This window comes from Triturus cristatus, chromosome 7 (assembly GCF_964204655.1).
Source record: "Triturus cristatus chromosome 7, aTriCri1.1, whole genome shotgun sequence".
Taxonomy (NCBI): Eukaryota; Metazoa; Chordata; class Amphibia; order Caudata; family Salamandridae; genus Triturus; species Triturus cristatus.
In genome coordinates, this window is record NC_140590.1 from 754,077,107 (window position 1) to 754,098,593 (window position 21,487).

At 55.3% G+C, this 21,487-nt stretch overlaps 1 protein-coding gene across 2 annotated transcripts in view; it reads left to right on the top strand.

Moving 5' to 3' along the window:
• DNAH17 (dynein axonemal heavy chain 17) overlaps positions 1-21,487 on the top strand; it is a 14,992,541-nt gene that overhangs the window by 11,450,362 nt on the left and 3,520,692 nt on the right. For both annotated transcript variants that reach the window (XM_085617470.1, XM_085617471.1), the window contains one exon: positions 6,822-7,029. In XM_085617470.1, coding sequence (XP_085473596.1) covers positions 6,822-7,029 — 208 coding nt within the window. The remainder of the gene's footprint in view (positions 1-6,821; positions 7,030-21,487) is intronic.

The window sequence follows — 21,487 nt, forward strand, 5'->3', positions numbered from 1 at the left end:
ATATCTGAAAGAAACACGTTAGTTAGATTCCTCACCTTAGAATATCCCCAGGCGTCAGACTGGATCCGGAAGATTTTTCGTCAGCAATACCCCTTGCGCGTCGCTAGGCGTCGTCTGCGGCTCCGCGTCCGTCGTCGGCGTCGTGTGCCGGAATGATGTCGTCGGAGTACTCAGACGCCGCCCTCGCGCGCTGACGTCAGTTCTTCTTTTTTCCGCGCCAGTAAGTGCAGATCCGGGAGAGCTACCCCATTAGTTAATTTTTGACTAACTTTTTTGACTCTTTTTGGTCAATTCTCGACTCTGGTGCCGGTGGGATGCCTGGTTTCAAGGCCTGCGACGACTGTCACCGACTGATGTCGGTGACCGATCATCACCGCCGGTGCCTGTACTGCTTGGGCCTCGACCACGACGCGGCGTCGTGCTCCGATTGTATGGCCCTGACCTCGAAAGCTAGGCGGGAGCGGTCCCGCAAGCTTCTCGAGCTTCGCCACTCGGCTCCGCGTCGCTCTCGATCCCGGTCCAGGAGGAGGTCCAAGGATCGGTCGCGGAGCCGCACTCGACATCGTCACTCGTCTGGCTCGAAGTCTTCGGGTAAGTCGAGGCACTCCAAGAAGTCCAAGAAGCGACACCGCTCTTCGGACTCCCCTCGCCGGTCGCGCGACTCGGCCGAGGGTCTGGGTGGATCCACCCCCGCGGCTCCGTGCAAGTCCCCATACCCGACGGTCCTTGGGACTGACGCGACGCCGGCGGAGGTCAGTGCCTTCCTCTCGGCCATGAGGAGCCTGGCCCCGCCGTCGACGCCCGCTGGCGCGCCTTCGGGCCCCGCGGACTCGACTGGGCGACCTCGCATGCCGGCGGCTCCGGCCCCGACGCCGCAGGTCCCCGAGGGGCCCGAGCCTGGGCCCCCGTCGACGCCGGTCGACCTCGTTACGCCTCCGCCGCCGGCGCCGACACCGATACCACCCCCGACGCCGGCTCCGGTCGACGTCGATCCCCGGTTCAGCCCCTGTCCGGTCCCGACGCCGATGCGGCGCCGCCCGACGCCGCATCCGACGCCACTAGAGACACATATTGTCTATCGACCGGCTCCGATCATTCCTCCTGTTTACCAGGAATCGGATGACGGGGGCGACTGGGAGGGGTCTGATGACCCTATGGCCCTTCAGAGCCAACTTGCACAGGACTGGGCAGATGAACTGGGGGAGGCCAGTGGGTTGGATACCTCTCCGGACACTGGATTCATCTTTCCTCTGACTGTGGCTTCGGAGGAGGGTGCAGCTGTTTCTGTGGTGCTGCGCAAGGTGGCCGAAGCCCTTGGGCTTGTGCTGCCTGCCGTGGCTGTGAGGACTAACATCCTCACTGAGGTGCTTCAGTCTGCCGCATGCTCCACTGAGCCTCTGCTGCCATTCAATGAGGCCCTCACTGACGTTCTGCAGGGCACCTGGTCCAAGCCCTCCACAGTCCCTCCTGTGGATAGGAACGTTGCCAGGCGCCACCGCCCTGCTCCGGGCGACCCCAGTTTTCTGTCCCAACACCCCACCCCCGAGAGTCTGGTTATCCAGGCCTCTACCTCCCAATCCTCCTTCCCGTCCGCTCCTCCGGACCGGGATTCCAAGAGACTGGAACAGTTTGGTAAGAAGCTGTTCTCTTCGCTCAGTTTGGGCCTGCGGTCTTTGAACACCGCCTGTCTCTTGGACCGTTATTCCCACTCTCTGTGGGATGCGGTGGAGGACGTGCTGCCACTGTGCCCGGAGGAGGCCCGGGCGCGGCTTTCCTCGGCCCTGGCCGATGGGAGAGATGCAGCGCGCCATGCAATCCGACGTGGACTCGACACTACGGACTCGCTGGTTAGGGCGATTTCTACCACGGTGGCACTTCGACGTCACGCCTGGCTGCAGTCCACGTCCTTTTCAGGGGATGTCCAGAGCACACTCATGGACATGCCTTTTGATGGCGCTGCCTTTTTGGTGAGAAAGCGGACAGTGCGCTGGCTCGCTTCAAGGACTCCCTGGCTACGGCCACGTCCTTGGGCCTCTCGGCCCCGCGGCCACAAACGTCCGCTTTTCGCTCCTTTCGTGGCCAAGGAAGGGGCACCTCCTCACGTCCGCCTAGCCACCGGCCGCAGAACCAGCCTGCACGCGGTCATGGACGTGGTTTCCGCCGAGGCGGTACCGGAGGACGACGCGGTCAGTCCACATCCACCCCGGCAGCATCCGCCTCAAAGCCTTCCTAGTCCGAGCTTTCAGGCCCATTCCACGCCAGTGGGCGGCAGAGTTCGCCATCACCTGCTCCACTGGCGTTCCATCACGTGGGACAGGTGGGTGCTGCAAATCGTCCGAAGGGGCTACTCCCTCCCCTTCGAGACGACCCCTCCAGCCATGCCACCGCAGCACCACCGTATCTCGGGGGATCATTTGAATCTTCTCCACGAGGAAGTTTCGGCCCTCTTGGCCAAGGGGGCCGTCGAGCGCGTTCCGAGCCCAGAAGTAGGTCGTGGTTGTTATTCCCACTACTTTCTGGTTCCCAAGAAGGGCAAAGGGGCCTACGCCCTATCTTGGACCTCCGGAACGTCAATGCCTTCCTCCGGAAAGAACGGTTCAAAATGTTGACTTTGGCTCAGGTTCTAGCTGCCCTAGACCCTGGAGACTGGATGGTAGCGTTGGACTTGCAGGACGCATATTTCCACATCCCCGTCCTGCCGGCCCCCCGGCGTTACCTGCGGTTCACGGTGGGTCAGGAGCACTTTCAGTTCACCGTGCTCCCCTTCGGCCTTACCAGTGCCCCTCGGGTGTTCACGAAAGTGATGGCGGTGGTCGCAGCTCATCTGCGCAGATCAGGGGTTCCAGTCTTCCCCTATCTTGACGACTGGTTGTTGAAGGCGGGCTCGCCCCAGGCAGTCGTCTCCCACCTCCAGACTACGGCGGATCTCCTGCATTTGCTAGGGTTTTCCATCAATGTGCCGAAGTCACACCTGAGCCCCTCTCAGAAGCTCCTCTTCATCAGAGCGGTTCTCGATTCGGCGCAGTTCCGGGTCCATCCACCGGAGCAGCGGGTCCGGGATATACAGGCCCTGATTCCCATCTTTCGGCCTCTATCGTGGGTTTCGGTCAGGCTAGTATTGCAGCTTCTGGGGCTGATGGCCTCCTGCATCCTACTAGTGCATCACGCCAGGCGGCGCATGCGGGCTCTGCAGTGGGACCTGAAGTTTCAGTGGGCCCAGCATCACGGCAACCTGTCCGACCATGTCTTGATCTCGGAGGGCACTGCACAGCAGTTGCAGTGGTGGCTCACGGACCGCGATTGGGTCACGGGCAAGAGCCTCTCCCTACCCCTACCGGAGCATGTCGTAGTGACGGATGCGTCCCTCCTGGGATGGGGTGGCCATATGGGAGAGGCGGAGATCAGAGGCCTCTGGTCTCCGGCGGAGTCTCGCCTTCACATCAACTTGTTGGAGCTGAGAGCGATCCGACTTGCACTGAAAGCCTTCCTTCCCTCTGTCCGGGGAAGTGTCATGCAGGTATTCACGGACAATACCACCGCCATGTGGTATTGCAACAAACAGGGCGGGGTGGGGTCGTGGACCCTTTGTCAGGAGGCTCTGCGCCTCTGGACATGGCTGGAACACCAGGGCGTCACCCTGGTGGTTCAACATCTGGCGGGCTCTCTGAACGCCAGAGCAGACAAACTCAGCCACCGGTGCATGATGGATCACGAATGACGTCTGAACTCCGAGGTGGCGCAAGGTCTCTTTCAGCAGTGGGGAGAGCCTTGGTTAGATCTATTCGCCACCGACGAGAACGCACAATGTCAGCAGTTCTGCGCGCTGGAATTTCCAAGGCGGCACTCGCTCGGCGCCGCTTTTCGTCGCGAGTGGAGTTGCGGTCTGTTGTACGCCTTTCCGCCTATACCACTTCTGCCCAGAGTGCTGAAGAAGATCAAGCGCGACCGGGTCCAAGTCATCTTGGTGGCTCCGGATTGGGCACGAAGGTACTGGTATCCCGAGCTACTCAGTATGTTGACCGATCCTCCGATACGTCTGCCCCTTCGGGAGGATCTTCTGTCGCAGCAGCAGGGGACGGTCCTCCACCCGAACCTGTCCAGCCTCCACCTCCATGCGTGGAGATTGAGCGGCGGCAGTTGATGCCATTTGACTTGCCATTCTGGCAGCCAGGCGTCCCTCCACAAAGACGGTATACGCCTGCCGGTGGAACAAATTTGTGGCATGGTGCACAGCAAAGGCTGTGGATCCCCTCTCCGCCCCTCTTTCTGAGGTTCTCCTCTTTCTTCTTTCTTTGGCCCGGCAGGGCTCTGCCCTGGGCACCTTGAAAGGTTATCTTGCTGCTCTCTCTGCCTTCTTACGGCTTCCAGATCAGCCCTCTCTTTTCAAGTCCCCTGTAGTGTCACGCTTTCTTAAAGGCATTACTCACACGTTCCCTCCTGTCCCTTTCGTAATGCCTCAGTGGGACTTGAATCTTGTCTTGACATTCCTGATGTGCGCTCCCTTTGAGCCTCTCCACAATTGTCCTCTTCGTCTTCTAACTCTTAAGACTGCTTTCCTGGTAGCCATCACCTCGGCTAGACGGGTGAGTGAGCTCCAGGCTCTATCGTCCAAGCCTCCTTTTCTATCTCTTCATCCGCACAAGGTTGTCCTTCGGCCTCGTCCTTCCTTTCTAACGAAAGTGGTGACCCCCTTTCATCTTGGGCAATCTGTCACCTTGCCCACCTTCTTTCCGCCTCCGCATCCTTCCAAAGAGGAAGAGCGGCTCCACCGTCTGGACCCAAAACGTGCGCTCTCCTTTTATTTGGACCGCACTAAACAGTTCCGAGTGGACGACCAGCTTTTCGTTGGCTACGTGGGTGCAAAGCTGTACACAAACGGACCATCTCCCGGTGGGTCATTTTGTGTATAAAAATCTGTTATTCCTTGGCAAAAAAGGAACCGCCTGTTGGGCTGCACGCCCATTCTACTCGGGACACAGCGGCTACTACTGCTTTGGGACGGGGAGTCCCTTTGCAGGACATCTGTCAGGCGGCAACTTTGGCTTCGCTGCACACGTTTGCCAGGCATTATTGCCTAGACAGCCAAGTCCGGAGGGATGGCTTCTTTGGCCGTTCTGTCCTCCAGGACTTTCTGGTGTGATCTTGGTTCGCAGACCCACCACCGGGGTTGGTATTGCTTGGGTATCTATTCTAAGGTGAGGAATCTAACTAACGTGTTTCTTTCAGATGAACAAGTTACTTACCTTCGGTAACAATGTATCTGTAAGAAACATTAGTTAGTTAGATTCCTCACCGACCCACCCATCCTCCCCGTTCTGCGAACTGACATCTAGGGTTAAGGCTATCCCTTTCAGGGCCCTAGAATTTTTTGGCACCAGTGTCGGTCTCTTGCATGGCTCTGCATTCCTGGCGCGGAAGGCTATGTACAAGAACTGACGTCAGCGCGCGAGGGCGGCATCTAAGTACTCCGACGACGTCATTCCGGCGCACGACGCCGACGACGGACGCGGAGCCGCAGACGACGACTAGCGACGCGCAAGGGGTATTGCTGACGAAAAATCTTCCGGATCCAGTCTGACGCCTGGGGATATTCTAAGGTGAGGAATCTAACTAACTAATGTTTCTTACAGATACATCGTTACCGAAGGTAAGTAACTTGTTCGTTTAGTAAATCAGGTGCTATGGAACTCTAATTAGAGTTCATTACTGCTGCTTCTAAAGTGCGAATGAAAACCTTGTGTTTTTGAGTTCGGCTCAAAGGCACGGGATTTCAAGGCACCCTCCATGCACTCAGTTGTGATTCGTTTCGAGTTGATTACTACTTTAGGGATGAAGGGCTTACTTTACATTAATACGTAGTCGGCAACACAGATCATATTTTATGCCGTTGCGTAACGTTCGTGGCTTAGCACTCTGCACTTTTTGTTGGCATTTGCCTTACTTGGTTCCTGACTCTTCTCAACTGTACTTGTGATAACTCCTCCAATCAAAGAACAGTCCAGTTTATGCTATTCTGAACTTCATATAGACCCTCGTGTATTCGTGTTTTGCTCCCGCCTTTAAGGGGTGCGAATATCTGACACTGTTTGACTGGTATGACTTATTTACATTTCAGGTCTCCAGAAATGTGTTATGGAGTGCTTAATTATGAGTTGTGCTTTAGTAGTTAGGAAAATAAATGGTGTTTCCGCTATAACATCCCTGTTAGTTGTTTTAACAATGTTTTGATGGCTTCTTTTGCTATTGTGTTTTTTTATGGTTGTTGTGAATTCTGTTAAAAAAATGTATTGGTGTTAATAGTTCTCATAAGTGCTGAGAAAAACTCAATTGCTTTTACTGACTATTCTCACTAGTTTTCAAATATTTTATGTCATGTTTATACTGAATTGTGTGCTTTTATGGCTATTTAGCCAGATAAAGTTAATGATAAGTTCTTAACTTCTCGGCAAATATAATAGAAGTTCTATGGAATACTTAGTACTGGGTATTGCTTGCGACTGCGCAGGTAAGCAAAGTCTGCAAAGGATGATCTGATAATGGACATTCTACATGCACTGTGGCCGACTTACTCCAACAGCTGTTAGTATGTGTCCTCTTTTGTTAATCTGTAGAAGTGAACCCTTTTTAGTTCTGCCCTATTAGAGGAAGGCACAAATACAGAACCCATGTATGCCTAGTTTGTGGAAAATTATGTTTTTTGTAGGTGAATTTAATTTTAGTGCCGTGCCTTCTTTAAATATATGCAGTCTATACGGTTAACTCTTGAACACCTGGGTGTTGGGTTATCTTTGTCATTTTCATTGTCCATTTTCTATCCTCAGGCCCTATAAGAATGATCCGAAGTTTGATCCTGAGTTCATACGCACCAAGTCCATCGCTGCTGCTGGTCTGTGCTCCTGGTGCATAAATATTGTCAAGTTTTATGAGGTGTACCTGGAAGTCGCACCCAAGAGACAGGCCTTAGCAGAAGCTAACGCCGAGCTGGAAGCTGCCCAAGAAAAGCTCAATGTTCTTAAGAACAAAATTGCTGTAAGTTCATATGCACGTTTAGCACAACTTTCCAAACTGACACTACCGCTTATTTTGTATTATCATTGGAAATAAGAAATATTTTGTTTAGCACAGATAGATGTTGGGCATAACGTTAATGGAAAGGCGGAGTGACAATTCCTGGTACAGGTAACATAGAAGATTCGGCCTCTTCCTATTTGTAATTTGGAAAGGCTGCATCACTGGTTTGTAACTACAGTTACTGTGGCAATCCATTCTCGTTTGGGGATTATTTTATTGCGTTGGGGTAGGAACAACCTGGTTCTCTTCCCCCCAATGTCTATCAAAACAGGAAACACGTTTTAGGGGCACCTGGCCCTTTAATGGAAATAGGCTGCTTTAAAAAAAAAATCCTGTTTGGGAATGCAGATACAGAGACAAACGTCAGCGGTCCATAGCAGTCCTCCATACCTGCATTTGCAGCCAACCACTAAAAGTTAAATTGCGGCCAGCCTAACTAATATTCGTTAGACTGGTCTCTATGTGACCCCCAATTTCCAATAGAGCCAATTGGCGCAAAGGCCCATTGCAAATTACAATCCCATTTTAAAACTAGTCAGACCCTGATTACGAGTTCGTCCTGGCAATTAGGAGTGAAATTGGTTAAATTGGGGCTGAATTTACTCATTGTAAAACCATACCAGAGGGAGTAGTAAGGTAATTTCTGGCAAGGGTGAGCACTGTCAGGAAAAAGAGAGAGGCTTGACTTTAATTGCAACAATTTTTCTGGCGAAATTTACTGCCCATAAAAATCAATTGTTTTTTCTCTCACACGGGAAAAAATGAAAACTACTCATTTGTAATCGGGCAGAGTGGGATTCCATATGGTAATTCTGCGCCGCCTGGCTTGGACAACAAGCAAAACCTTAAATATTACTCCTAATCTTAAATATCATGTGCATTGTTAAAAAAACGTAGCTTCCAACCTTTTTTCTACATTTTTTAGCACAGTGTTAACAGGTTAAAACCTACAAATTCTTCCTGCAATAAAGTTTTTACTGGAAAAAATCTACTGAAAAACTTGTTTTTGGGGAACGGTGGGAGGGACTCCATAGCTGTTGAATGCTTGAGGAGAATGCTCCGCACTATCAAACATAAGGGCCCGTATTATGTCCATTGCACATTTTAATTCTTTGCTCCGGGCGCACCTTTTAAAAGGTGTGCCAAACGCAAACAATGATAATGTTCCCTATTGTGGGGAATGAGCTGCCCCCGGGGCATCCGTGAACTTGCTCTGTCCCCAGGGAAGGGCATTCAGGAAAAACGGAGCGGCTGCTCTGAAGCTGCTCCCTCTTTTCACTCTGCAGATGGCATCTCGTCTACACTTTTAAAGGGGATTAGAGATCCCCTTGCAGGCGGGTGCAGTCATTAACTGCACCCATCTGCAAGGGGATGTCTGGGGCATTCATAGGACCCTCCAGAGAGCTGCTCTCAGGGGTCGCACCCACAGTGCACCACCTTCGAGGTGGTACACTGTGAGCGCGCCTCCTCACAGATTCTTTGCCTCTGCGCCAGTGCCTGTAATCGGGCGCTGGTGCAGAGGCAAAGGGATTTCCTCATTTGCACGCCCCCATACAAATGAGGGAACCTACCCTGCGGATAGCACTGGCACTTTATGTGCGCCAGCGGTATTACAGAAGAGGCCGCACAAGCATCTGCGGCCCATTCCATAATACCAAAGTGCCCCAGGGAAATGCAAAGCTGGCACAAATGCCCGTTGCGCCCCTGGGGCACTTTCTGTAATACAACCCAAGGTTTCAACACATCGACTAACTGATTGATAAAAGGAATGAGGAGACACCTGAGAGGAAAATCTGAAAGAAACACGTTAGTCATAGATTCCTTACCTTAGAACTACCCCAGGCGTCAGACTGGATCCTGAAAGTTTTCGTCAGCAGTACCCCTGCGCGTTGGAAGGGGCGTCGTGGTCGCTGAGATGACGATCGACTCCTGGTGCAGTAGGAGATGCTTAAAGTCCTGTGGGGACTGTCATCACATGATATCAGTGACGGACCTGCACCGCATGTGTTTTTAATGCCTGGGGCGCGACCACAACCCCAAGTCGTGCTCCGACTGCCGGGCCACGGAGCCGAAGAGTTTGCGGGAGCGGTCCCGAAAGTTGCTAAAAGTCTGCCAGTTGGCTCCATGCCGCTCAAGGTCCCGGTCCCGTGGGAGGTCGAGGGACCGGTCGCGGAGCCACCACCATCGTTCGTCAGGATTGAAGTCTTCGCACTCTGGGTCAGGTAAGACGAAGCATTCCAAAAAGTCGAAGAAGCGCCATCGCTCTCCGACTTCCCCTCGCCGGTTGTGCGACGTGGATGAGGGTGCAGGTGGTGCCTCTCCTGCAGCTCCGGCAGAGCCTACGCAGTTGCCGCCGGCCTACCCACCCTTCCCAGGTCCATCGGCGACTCCGGCCCAGCTGCAGGAATTTCTGTCAACCATGGCTCGCCTCGGAGGAGCCAAGATGGCGACCGGAGCAGACGCTTGAGCGCCCGGCTCCGTCGGTCCGTGGCCTCGGACTACTATCCTGATGCCCATCCTCGCCGATTCTCGAGGTGCACCGTGTGCGAAGACGCGCTGACCGCGCTGCTGTTTCCCGGAGTCTCAACCCGCCCGGATGCCCGAGTTCTGGGTGCTTTTGTCCTCGGCACTGAAACCCTGCGCCCTTACGGCCCTTGCCGGCCCCCTGGAAGCTCCGCAGTTACCGGACCAGCTAGCGCTAATCTGAGCCCCGCGGTCCCGATCTCGCCTCGCACCATGGATCGTTGCCGGATGAGCCCGGGGAGAGACGGCCGGACACCTTCTGCACCCTGTGCCTGACGGGCTGGAGCTGTGGGGTGGGCCCCGGTGCGGTGGGTCTCCTGCCCCGCTCTGGGGACCGAGCTGTGGGAGGCTGATGCCCCCTTTGCCTATTGCCTAGCCAGCGGCGAGGGGGACCGTCGAGAAGAGAAGCGACTGTCGGCCTTTCCTGTTGCGGCGTAGACCTGAGGGGAATTGACCCCTTGCTACGATCCCCCCCCCCTGGCCATTGCAACGTATAGCGGCAAAACATGGCGTTGAGTGCCTGCTCGCGGCTGGGGGGTGATACTCCGGTCTCGCCCGCTGCCCACTTCGCCCTCCCTCTTCCGGACACCAGCTCCACAGTGCCGTCCCGGATTGCTGCCGATGTGGGGGCCCAGCTTCCGCTGACATGCGGCTCCGTTCTGGCTGTCCTGCGGGACTTTCAACTACAGATGTGCGCTGGCCTGCAGGCGCTGAGTGAGCGGTTTGACCCCATACTGTCGGCTGCGGGTCGTGAGCGCACTGTTTGTCATCCACAGGGCGTGGGTCTCCCGGTGCTCTTGTCCTCTTGCGGGGACGCAACGGCGGTGTATGATTGTGCTACACTGGTGCCTTCATCTAGCGCTCCCGGCGCCCAGGGTCCACCGCTTTCCACCTCAACTGCGGATACTTTGTCCCCCTGGTCATGGCTGCCTGCTTCATTGTTCCCTGCCTCACCGCGTCCGCGAGACTATCCTGCTGAGCGATACCTAACGGCTTCGAGGAACCGTCCGCGGTGGCCCACTGCTGCCTTTTTGTGGAACTCCTGTACCTTACTTGCCAGGTTTGGATCTTATGTGGTGCAACGAGGGACCTCAATCGATGGTCGGTGGCCATTTTGTGATCCTACTTCACCATCCTCTCACAAGCGGCCATCTTGTCTTTGTCTGCTCGGGACACGGGGCCTTCACGCAGGAGCTGGTTTAATCCCAAGCCCGCGATCGGGCCAGGGCTAGACTGACTTCTATCGCTATGGTTTATGGACGGGCTGGCCTGGGACTGGAACTGTATGTATGTTTTGCGCGCACTCGTCGCGACTTGTATCCCTTCGCTTAAACTGTGGTGCCATGGTATCTTTGCATGCCGTTTTTTGGCGTAGAGGGCTCTCAGTGTGTGGGGGCCATAACTGGCTGATGGTTCGGGGCGCTCTGGTGTCCGGTAGGCTCCTCCCCACCTTCTTTTCTGTCTTCTTCCCTTCTTTACTCTGTTCCTACTTTCTCTCTTCTCTATATTTCGGGTTCATTGGGCGACAGGCACTATGCTGGGGGGGGTAGGCCGTAGCCTCCGCATTGGTGTAGGGTGGGGGGGTAATACTCTGTTCTCAATTAGTTCTATGGGCCTTTCTTCTTTTATGTCTCTGTGCTCTACTTTCTTCGATTCGGGGTCCGGGTGTGGGGTGGATCGAGTGGGGGCGGCTCTGGAGGGGCGCGTACTTGCTCATGTGACTATCCTGATATATCTCTGCACCGCCTCACTGTTTGAGATTTTACTTCCATTGTTGTTCTTACTGATGTTGCTGCTCGCCCGTGTGGTGAAGCTATCTTGCGGACTCGAATCTCCTTTGCTCTTATCCTTCATTGACTTTTTTCTCTGATAAAATTATCAAAAAACTTAAAATTAACCTTCATCTCTCCTTCCCCGGGTTTCAAAGATATCTCCAGTATGTGACTCATAACCTGTTGTTAATCCTGACCGTTGATGCACGGGGGCTGTAATGTGGGTATCAGTGCTTTACTGTATCGTGGCCGGCCTGACGGTTGTAGGCCCGTATTTGTTCTTTTAAGATGCACGAATAAAGGTTTTTAAAAAAAAAAAACCATGGCTCGCCTCCTTGGGCTGTCGGGCCCCACTGGTGTGCCTTCGGACCCGACGGGCCCAACTGGGGTTCCGAGCTCTTTACTGCCAGCGGCTCCGGCTTCGGCATCACTGTTGGCTCTGGCCACAGCGCTGCAGGACCCCCATGGATCCAGGCATGGATCCCGGTCGACGCCCGTTTGACCTTGTGACACCTCCACTGACGTCGACCCCACCGGCACCACCTCTGATGTCGCCCGTCCCACTGGACGACATCCCCCCCACCCCCTCCCGGTTTCAGCCCCGATGTGGATACGACGCTGGACCGGCGTAGTTCGACGCCGACGGGGAATCTCTATCCCTATATCCATCCTCCTTATTTTCGGCCTGTTCATCAGCCTTCGGAGGAAGGGGAGGACTGGGAGGGGTCTGAGGACCCTCTTGCAGCGCAGTGTGAGTTTGATCAGGACTGGGCAGAGGAGTTGGGGACGGCCAGTGGTCCTGACACCTCTCCTGACCTTGGCATGCTGACTTCTGCTACCGTGGCTACAGAGGAGGGTGCAAGTTACGCAGTGGTGTTGCGTAGGGCGGCCGAGGCCCTCCACCACGAGTTCCCTACAATGGCCGTCAGGACTAAACTCCTAACAGAAGTGCTTCAGCCGGCGGCTACCTCTTCTGAGCCACTGCTGCCTTTCAACGATGCACTTTTGGACGTTCTTTTGGGCTCCTGGTCCAGGCCCAACATAGGGGCTCCTGTGGATAGGATTGTGGCCTGGCGCCATCGCCCGGCCCCGAGCGACCCCATTTTCCTTTCCCAACACCCCACCCCTAAGAGCTTGGTTGTCCAAGCCTCTGCGTCCCGAGCACATTCCCTACCACACCACCGGACATGGAATCTAAGAAACTGGAGCATTTCGGTAACATTTTTTCTTCCGCCAGTTCAGGGCTGCGGTCTGTGAGCACCGCATGCCTCTTGGGCTGTTACTCCCACTCTGTGTGGGATACGGTGGCAAACGTGCTGCCTCAATGTCCGGAGGAGGCCTGGATAGTGCTCTCTCAAGCTATTGCTGAAGGGAGGGGATGCAGCCAAGTTCACTATTCGTTGTGGCCTTGACTCTGTCGACTCGCCAGGCAGGGCAACTGGTTTTTCGGGGAATGTCCAGAACACTCTGATGGACATGCCCTTTGATGTCATTCGCCTTTTCGGCAACAAAGCAGATAGTGCGTTGGAGTGCTTTAAGGACTCGCGGGCTATGGCCAAGTCCTTGGGCCTTTCCGCAATGCGCCCTCCTCCGCCTTCTGCTTTTCGCTCCTTTCGTGGCCACAGAAGGGGCGCCCGACACGTTTGCTTCGGAGCAACAGGCCTTCGGAGCAACAGGCCTTCGCAGCAACAGTCTCAGAGTGGCCGCAGATTTGGGACCTGCCGGGTCAGGGGGCCAGCGGGCAGGTCAGTCCACCTCGACCCCAGCCACCACTGCCTCCAATCCTTCCTATTCCAGTTTTTCAGGCCCATCAAACGCCAGTGGGCGCCAGGATTTGCCATCACCTCCCCCACTGGTGCACCATCACTTCAGACAGGTGGGTTTTACAAATAGTCCGAAGGGGCTACTCCCTCCCCTTTGAGACTACCCCTCCAGCCATGCCACCGCAGTACCACCGCATGTCGGGGGTTAACTTGGCACTTCAACAGGAAGTCGTGGCCCTCAAGGGGGCCATCGATCGCATTGCTGCACCAGAAGTAGGTTGTGGTTGTTACTCCCACTACTTTCAGGTGCCCAAGAAGGACAAGGGCCTGCATCCTATCTGGGATCTCAGGGATGTCAATCGCTTCCTCCGGAAGGAGAAGTTCAAGATGTTCACTCTGGGTCAGGTCTTGTCTGCCCTCGACCCTGGATACTGGATGGTAGCGTTGGACCTGCAGGACGCATATTTTCACATTCCTGTCCTACCGGCGTTACCTGCATTTTGCGGTAGGCCACAAGCACTTTCAGTTTACCGTGCTCCCCTTTGGCCTTACCAGCACCCCTCGGTTGTTTAACGAAAGTGATGGCAGTGGTCGCAGCTCGCCTGCGTAGATCAGGAGTTCCAGTCTTCCCCCCTATCTCGGCAACTGGCTGTTGAAGGCGGGCTCGCCCCGTACAGTCGTCTCCCACCTCCAGACTACTGCCGACCTTTGCTGGGGTTCTCCATCAATGTGCCAAAGTTGCACCTGATTCCCTCTCAGAAGCTCCTCTTCATTGGAGCGGTTCCAGATACGACGCACTTTCGGGTCTATCCTGAACGGCGAGTCCAGGATATTCAGGTTCTGATTTCGATCGTTCAGCCTCTATCCTTGGTTTCGGTCCTGCTGACCACGAGGCTGTTGGGCCTCATGCATCCTGCAGGTCGATCATGCCAGATGGCATATGCGGGATCTGCAGGGGAACCTGTCCGATTACGTCCAGATCTCGGAGGGTACTGCACAACAATTGCAGTGGTGGCTCACGAACCGGCGTCTGGTCAATGTCAAATCCCTCTCCCTTCCCCAACCAGAGCACACAGTGGTGACGGATGCGTCCCTTCTGGGATAGGGCGGCCACATGGGAGAGGTGGAGATCAGAGGCCTTTGGTCTCCGGCGGAGTCCAGGCTCCATATCAACCTTCTGGAGCTCCGGGCGATCTACTTGCATTGAAGGCATTCCTTCACTCTGTCAAGGGGCGAGTAGTGCAGGTGATCTGATAGACTACTAGCCTCAGATTCCTTCACGTAGAATTATACCCAGGCCTGAGACTGGACCCGGAAAACTTTTTTTTCCCAGCATCCATGCACGCCGGGGGGGGGGGGACCGCATCACGTGACTCCATCCAGGCATCGTCCGCGTACGTGACGTCAGCGAGGTCACATAAGTCCCACCCCGGCGCCCCTATGTTAGTTTTTTCCTTTTCCGCGTGCAACGCGGATCCGGTTTGTGCTCTGGGCCTGATTAGGTCTTTCCCTTATGCTATTGCTGCGTGTGTGGAAACAGTGTGCGAATGCCTTCGGGCTTTAAAACTTGCTCGTCGTGTGGCCGCCTTATGTCGGCGACGGATCCTCACCCCATCTGTATGTGGTGTTTGGGGGAGCACCACGACTCCACTGACTGAGAGGTGTGCCAGCAGATGAAGCCGAAGTCCCGGCGGGAGCGCCGGATGAAACTTCTTTCGGGTTGTGTGTCCAGGTCGGCGTCGGTTCTCGGACCCGCGGCTTCCCTTGCCGACTTCGATCTTCTCCTAGGTTGCAAGAGCGTCGCTCACCTCTTGGTAAGTGTCGCAGTTTGTCCCCGAGGGTCGGGTTCCGGCTTGTCGGGGGCGTGGGCTCTCCGCGGGTGGTGCAGCCCCACGTGTCTTCCCCTTATCCGCTGTTTCCCAGCGTGGGGGCGACCAGAGCCCAGATGGAGACATATGTGGCGGCTTTGCAGGCCTCACTGGCTTCTCCTCCTCCTGCTTCCCCTCCTGGGATGCCAGCGGATCCCTTGCAGTGTGCGGGCCCTCCGCGGTGTCGCCGGCGGCTCCGGCCCCGGCGCCGACTGGTTCGGATCCAGGCTTGGAGGATGTGGTGCCACTGGGGTGCGACCCTTCGGGGGTTCCTCTTTCAGACCACGGCGCCGCTGCTTTGCCGCAAACTCCTGCGGGAGTCCCTGTGGTGTCGTGGGAGGCCGCCGGGGCTCGGGTCACACCCCCGAGCCCCTCTTGGTCCTCTGGACAGGCGGCGGCCTTGTCCGAGGTGTCGCTGCTATGGCGCTGGCGGCTGCTGGCCCTGGTGGCGCCACAGGGGCCGGCGGAGGGCCCATCTCACCCTGTCACGGGTTGCGGCTGGCGTAGGACTCCTCGTCCCTCCCCGGTCCCTTCTCGTCCCGGGGTGAAGGTCCCATCTTCACCCCGGCTCCGGCCCAGCTCCGGTCTCCTGCGCCGTGTGCCTTGTCGGAGGTCACCCCGGCGTCTCCTCCGGCGCCGGTCGACGACTGTGTCCTGCCCCAGGTTGCGGACTCTATGGTGCTGGGCCGACATCGGGTCGTTGACTCGTCTTTGGATGCCTCCTCTTCTCGAGAGGTTTGGCGGTTGCTGGTGTCGTCCTCGCCGGTGACGGGCTGCCGTGTTGTGGCTTTTTCCCCAACATCGTCTAAAGGCAGCTCCCCGCCGTCTCCACGACCGCGGCCTTCGCCGGTCCCTCTTCCTTCCGGCCATAGCCCTTCCTTCCTCCGGTTGGCTTGGGGGATGGCCGCCTTAGCTTGCAGCCGTCACCTAACGAGGAGCTGCTTTCCCCTCCACCCTTCGAAGGCGGGCGCGGCTTTCGCCCGCGCTATTTCCACGGCTGTGGGAATTTTGCGCATGGGTGATCCAGATACCCATTTCCCCACAGATCATCTTCTGAAGGTTCTCCATCAGGGCCCTGGTGGTAGGGAACTGTTGCTTCCCTTCGAGCGTTCACTCCACTCTTCTCTCTTGGGGACTTGGGGTCGACCCGCCACGGGGGACCCGGTGCCCCAGCACCTTCTGCACTGCCACCATCCGGCACCGCTTGATCCGGTATGCCTTTCTCTTCACCCTTTGACCAGAGGCCCCGTTTTGCAGTCTGCCTTTCCTGCTTTGCCGCTGCTGTCTCCCCTGTCACGGGAGGCCCGCTGGCTGGACTCCTGGGGGTGTAATATGTTTGCCTCAACCAGTGCGGCTCTGCGGGCCCTTAAAACACTGTGTGTTTTGGCTAGGGCCACTTCTTGCCTGTGGGACTTGGCGGAGTCCCTTATGTCTGCCGCTTCTCAGGAGGGTGCCTGTGTGGATTTGAGACACCATGTCTTTGATGGTCGAGAGCTGGCGGCGTTTAGCCTTCGCTCCGCTCTGGACATCTCGGAGGTGCTGGGTCGTGCCATAGCTTCTTCGGTTGCCCTTCGTCACCATGCCTGGCTTCGGGACAGTGTGTTTCCGGAGAATGTTCGAGAACGGCTGGTGGACCTCCCCTTCGATGGTGGTATTTTGTTCCATGCCCCTGCGGACTCAGCCATCCAGAGGTTCTTGGCGGGTCTTCGTCCTCCTCCTCCTCCTCCTTCTCCTCCCCTCCATCTTCTCCTCCTCAGTGACCTGCTTATTGATCTGGTTCTTGGAGCTGTTCTTCCGTTAGGGCGGGTCGCCCCTGTTGTCTGTTCTGTGTGGTGCATAGCCACTCGAGTCCTCCTTGCTGAGGCTGTGATTCTGTTGGCTGCTGGCCAGCCCTTTTTGACTGTGTTTTTCCTTTGTTTTTTTTACACCGTGCTGGGCCTGAGATTAGGCCTTCTGCGCTGCCCCTCTGGCTGCTTGATAGGCCTCCTGCGGGGTTTCTTGCCGCTGGTCTTTTTTTGTTCTCCTCTGCTGCGGACGTTTCTTCCTAAGAGGTTCCCATGTCTTGGGATATGACATGCTCTATGTGGGGCAGGGTTGGCTGTTATATAGCCCTGGTATGTGCTGGGGAGTTGTGGTCGCATGCGGGCTTCTGCTCTTTGTAGCGTTATGGTATGTTGCGGATGCAACCTTCTTTGCCTTTTTGCTTTGTGTTTCGTTCTGTGGTGCCCCTGGCGTCTGGCGGAGCTTGCCAGTGCCGCCCACTTGTTCTTTCTGAACCGTGGTGCCTTCTTGGGGCTTTAGTGGGACTGTCATCCTGCCTTCTCCGCTGCTTCCAGTGGGCCTTGCACTCGGTTCTATCTCTCCTCCCTGTGGAGGGGATGGTCCCTGACTTCTGGACCCTCTTGCAGGCGCAGTTTGTCCCTGCGGGGCGTTGGACGATTCTTCCTGGGTGACCTTGAGTTCCCCTATTCGGCTTCCACCTGCTTCTTGCTACCGGCGCCGTCCTGTATGGGATTGCCTTTGCTCTGCCTCTTCTCCTTGGAGTCTCTAGGTTGCTCTTCTCCTTCAGTGCTCCTTTCCTTGCCTTGGGTGGAGGTTTTGTTGCCTCGCGTGGGCGTAGGGTGTTTGGCCTCTTTGCGCCTTGCCTTGTTTCCTCTGCTGAGTGAGAACAGACTATCTCTTCTCCCTCCCCGTCCCTCTACCCCCTTGGGTTTGGTGGCCTCCTGCTGGCAGGGGTTTCCCTTTGACTGGGGGACGGGCCTCCTCGTCCTGTTTTCAGACTCTGCCCCCGTGCGGCCCTCTGTTGTGCCCAGGTGGGTGGGGTCCTCTCGCAGACCCTCCTTTCCCATGGGTATGGCTAAGGTATCTATTCTACGTGAAGGAATCTGCGGCTAGTAATCTCTATCAGATGTACCAGTTACTTACCTTCGGTAACGATGTATCTGGTAGAGACGATTCTAGCCGCAGATTCCTTCACGGCCCGCCCTTCCTCCATGTTCTGTGAGGGCTTGTGATTTGGTCTTTTGCACTCGCTTCCCTGTGGGTGGCTGTGTCTTCTATAAGTACATTCTTTCCCTCTTTCTGTCAGGCTGTCCCTTTTTCCTCCCGTTGTCACATGGGAGGATAGGTTTGTTGGTAATTCTGGCTCTTTGCGATCCTTGAAGTTGGTTTTTTTGGGCTGTGCCTCTGCCCTTGGTCCTGATGGGGGTTGTCACACTCTGTGATGGGGATGTCTTGGAGTTTTGTCGTTCCCTGTGTGTCCCCGACTGGTTCCCCTTCCTTGTCTTTGGTTGGGGTTGTAGTCCTGTTGCATGTTATCGTGACATTTTTACTTATGTCCCCTTGTCTCCGGGGGGGCTGTCTCTGTAATGGCAGGGTTGCTGCTCTGTGCTTTATTCTTTCCCTGCCCAACAGAGACCCCCCATCACAACCACCCACCCATGAATGCCACCGGTCGCTAAAATATTCAGGAAGTCAAACAAAATTCCTGTACCACCTATCAGAATCCCTACCTCGCAGGTTGCCATCTGTAGCGGATCAGGAACACAGGGTTAAGTTCCCTATCAGTCCTCATTGGTCCCATCTTGCTCTTTACTCCCGCAGGCGGGGGGCCGCTCAGGGGGCCCCGCATCTTCCCCTTCATCAAGTGTATTCTCGTCTTCTACAATCGGGTGCTTGGCCAGTTCCATGAGTGCCACCCATGCTCGAGCCATTTCCAAGGACTTCTCTCTCCCACTACGCTGAGCCATACTTAATCTATAGTTCCCTTCACTTTCTGCCCATTTCACCAGCTCCCTATCCCAGCGTGCTAGACTAGGTCCCTGTCTCGCCTTCCAGTGGGAAGTAAGTTCTCTCTTAGCCAAGGCCAACCTCAAATCAATGAACTTGCTGGTAATCTTAGTCTTGGCAGTGTGTGGAAACCAATGTAACAAGCAAACCCCTGGTTTCATGGCTACCTCCCTCTCTGTCAGTCGTCAAAGCAGTCGTCACCCCTTGCCAGTAGTCTCCCACCTGTGGACAGTCCCAGAACATATGGTAAAAACTCGCCCCTTCCTGGTCACAACTGGGACAGGTGGCTGACACCCCAAAATATTTATTAATTTTGCCGGGCGTGAGGTAGGCCTTATGTGAAGACATAGAATTGGAGAGCTTTTCCACGGCCGCTCAACAATCGCCTCCCAGGGTTTTTCTGCAATGGGCTCCCCCAAATCCGCCTCCCACTTGAGCCGCAACGCCGTCAAGGGTTGACTCATGTCCCGGGTGATCCGCCATTACTATATATTGACAGGCGAGAGACGTGTCAGGCTCCAACAATCCCTTTCGCCAATGCTTCCTGCTAGCTGCTGTCAGGACCGCATGCAGGAGAAAGCCCCCCGCGGAAGATCCTGTCGCTCCCTGAGATCATTAAAAGGGAGGCGATTGCCATCTTCGTATAGTTCCCTTATTGCGGTAACTCCCGCCTCCTCCCAGGTCAGCAATTGGCTCCAAACCCCCGTGAGGTAACACCTCACACATCCTCAGCGGGATCTCGAGCGCATAGGGAGTCTTGACGTGTGCCCTCCTGGTCAAGCGTGCCCAACACTGCCGCACCGTGCATAAATCTGGTGGCAGCAAGTCACCTCTCAATGGTATCCGTAGCAGCACACAGGACAAAAGGCACCAACTCGGATCCAACCCCCCCTGATTCCCCGGGCGCCTAATATTGCCCGCAACCCATTTCGTAAACCATTGGAGCTGCGCGGCAGGATAATAGGCCTTTAGGTCCGGCAGCGCAAGGCCTCCCTCCGCCCTGGACCGCTGCAGGGTGGTCAGAGCAACCCTCCGTCTCCCAGCTCCCCATATAAACCCTGTAATCAAAGTATTAAGCTGGGCAAAGGGCTTACCTTGGATCCAAACGGGGAGCGTCCCAAAGTAATAGAGAAACCTGGGCAGGATAACCATCTTCACGAAGGCAACCCTGCCTGCAACCGATAGAGGAAGAGTCCCTCAAAAATCAAAACAGGTTTTTGCTCTGCACACCGCTCGCCCCACATTACCCTCCAAGAAGTCGTCATGAGCATGATAAATCTGAGTCCCAAGTATGGCAAGCACCGGCCTTCCCACGGAACATCCCCCGCCCTCTGATGGTCTATCCTGTCTGATCTAGTAGGAAACAAACACGACTTAGTCCAGTTCACCCGGAGTCCCACCACCCTCCCCAAGGTCTCCAGCAAGGCCCTCGCACCCCAAAGGGCGTTCCCAGCGTCTGGCAGGAACATGAGGAGCCCGTAATCAGAACAGACACTCTGTCCCTCTGAATTGCTTTTCCGTTATTTTGAAGCCTTGATTTTCAATATTTTAACCTGATTTTTTAATCATTGTCATTTTGAATTGTGTATTGTGCCAGAATTTGGGGATGTTTTTAAAAAAAACTGAACATTGCTGCTGGAGTGGGTGGGCGAATCGAACCCTGATCTTTCAAACATTTCTACCGATGGACGCGGCCTAGTTGTTAATCCAACGCTGGCTAAAAAACGGGACGCTGCGCGACCGCGCAGCAGACGCGAGCAGCGGTCGCGCCAAAGGCATGCCTAAGGCAAGCCCGTCTGCGCCCGTCAGCGTCCCAGAGGCGGCTGGCGCTGGAGTTGCTACTTGTTTATCTCCAGAGCGACCCACACATATTAAATATGAGAGGGATATCTTACTCAGTATTGGTAGACGTATGAGTTGTAGGCCCCACTTTCCCATGCCGTTGAGTGCAGAGGCTGTCCAATGCAAAAATTGCAATTGGCAGGTCTCCCATGCCCTTGGGATGTGTGGTGGAACACCGACTCCAGCGAATAACAAAACCCGAGGGGGAGGCATGTACCTACTAGCGTCATTGCTTAATACACGCTCAGTTAAAAAACTTGAGCTTCAACTTCAGGAACTATTAGTGGACTCTAGCCCTGACATGATGTTTTTAACTGAAACATGGCTGACCGAGACTTCTAATCTCACTATCGCCGGCGCGATCCCCTCAGGTTATAAGATTCTGAGGAAAGATCGGTGCGAAGGGAGGGGCGGGGGGTGGCCCTTATCTATAAAAGCACCCTCAGCTGTGTCTCGCTAGCTCTTACAGAGATTGAGGGGGCTGATCCTTGGGTTTTCTTTTAACCATCTCGGCCCATCAGTCCATAGCCGGGGTGGTTATTTATGAATGAATGAAATGAAATGAAAAGAGGATTTATTGAGCGCGATAGCTACCCTGAGGCGTCCCAGACAAGGCGTGTGGGTGAGAATTGAGACACTTAGTCTGATTTATTAAAGAGCAAGGTTTTTAGCTGTTTACGGAAGGAGAGCAGGTTGGGCTCTGATCGGAGATGGAGGGGGAGGGCGTTCCAGAGTTTGGCCGAGTTATAGGAGAATGCGCGTCCCCCACATCTAACTCTTTTGATCCTGGACACAGTGGTAAGGAAAGAGGAAATTGATCTGAGCTGTCTGTTCGGTATGTAAGGGATGGCCAGTGATT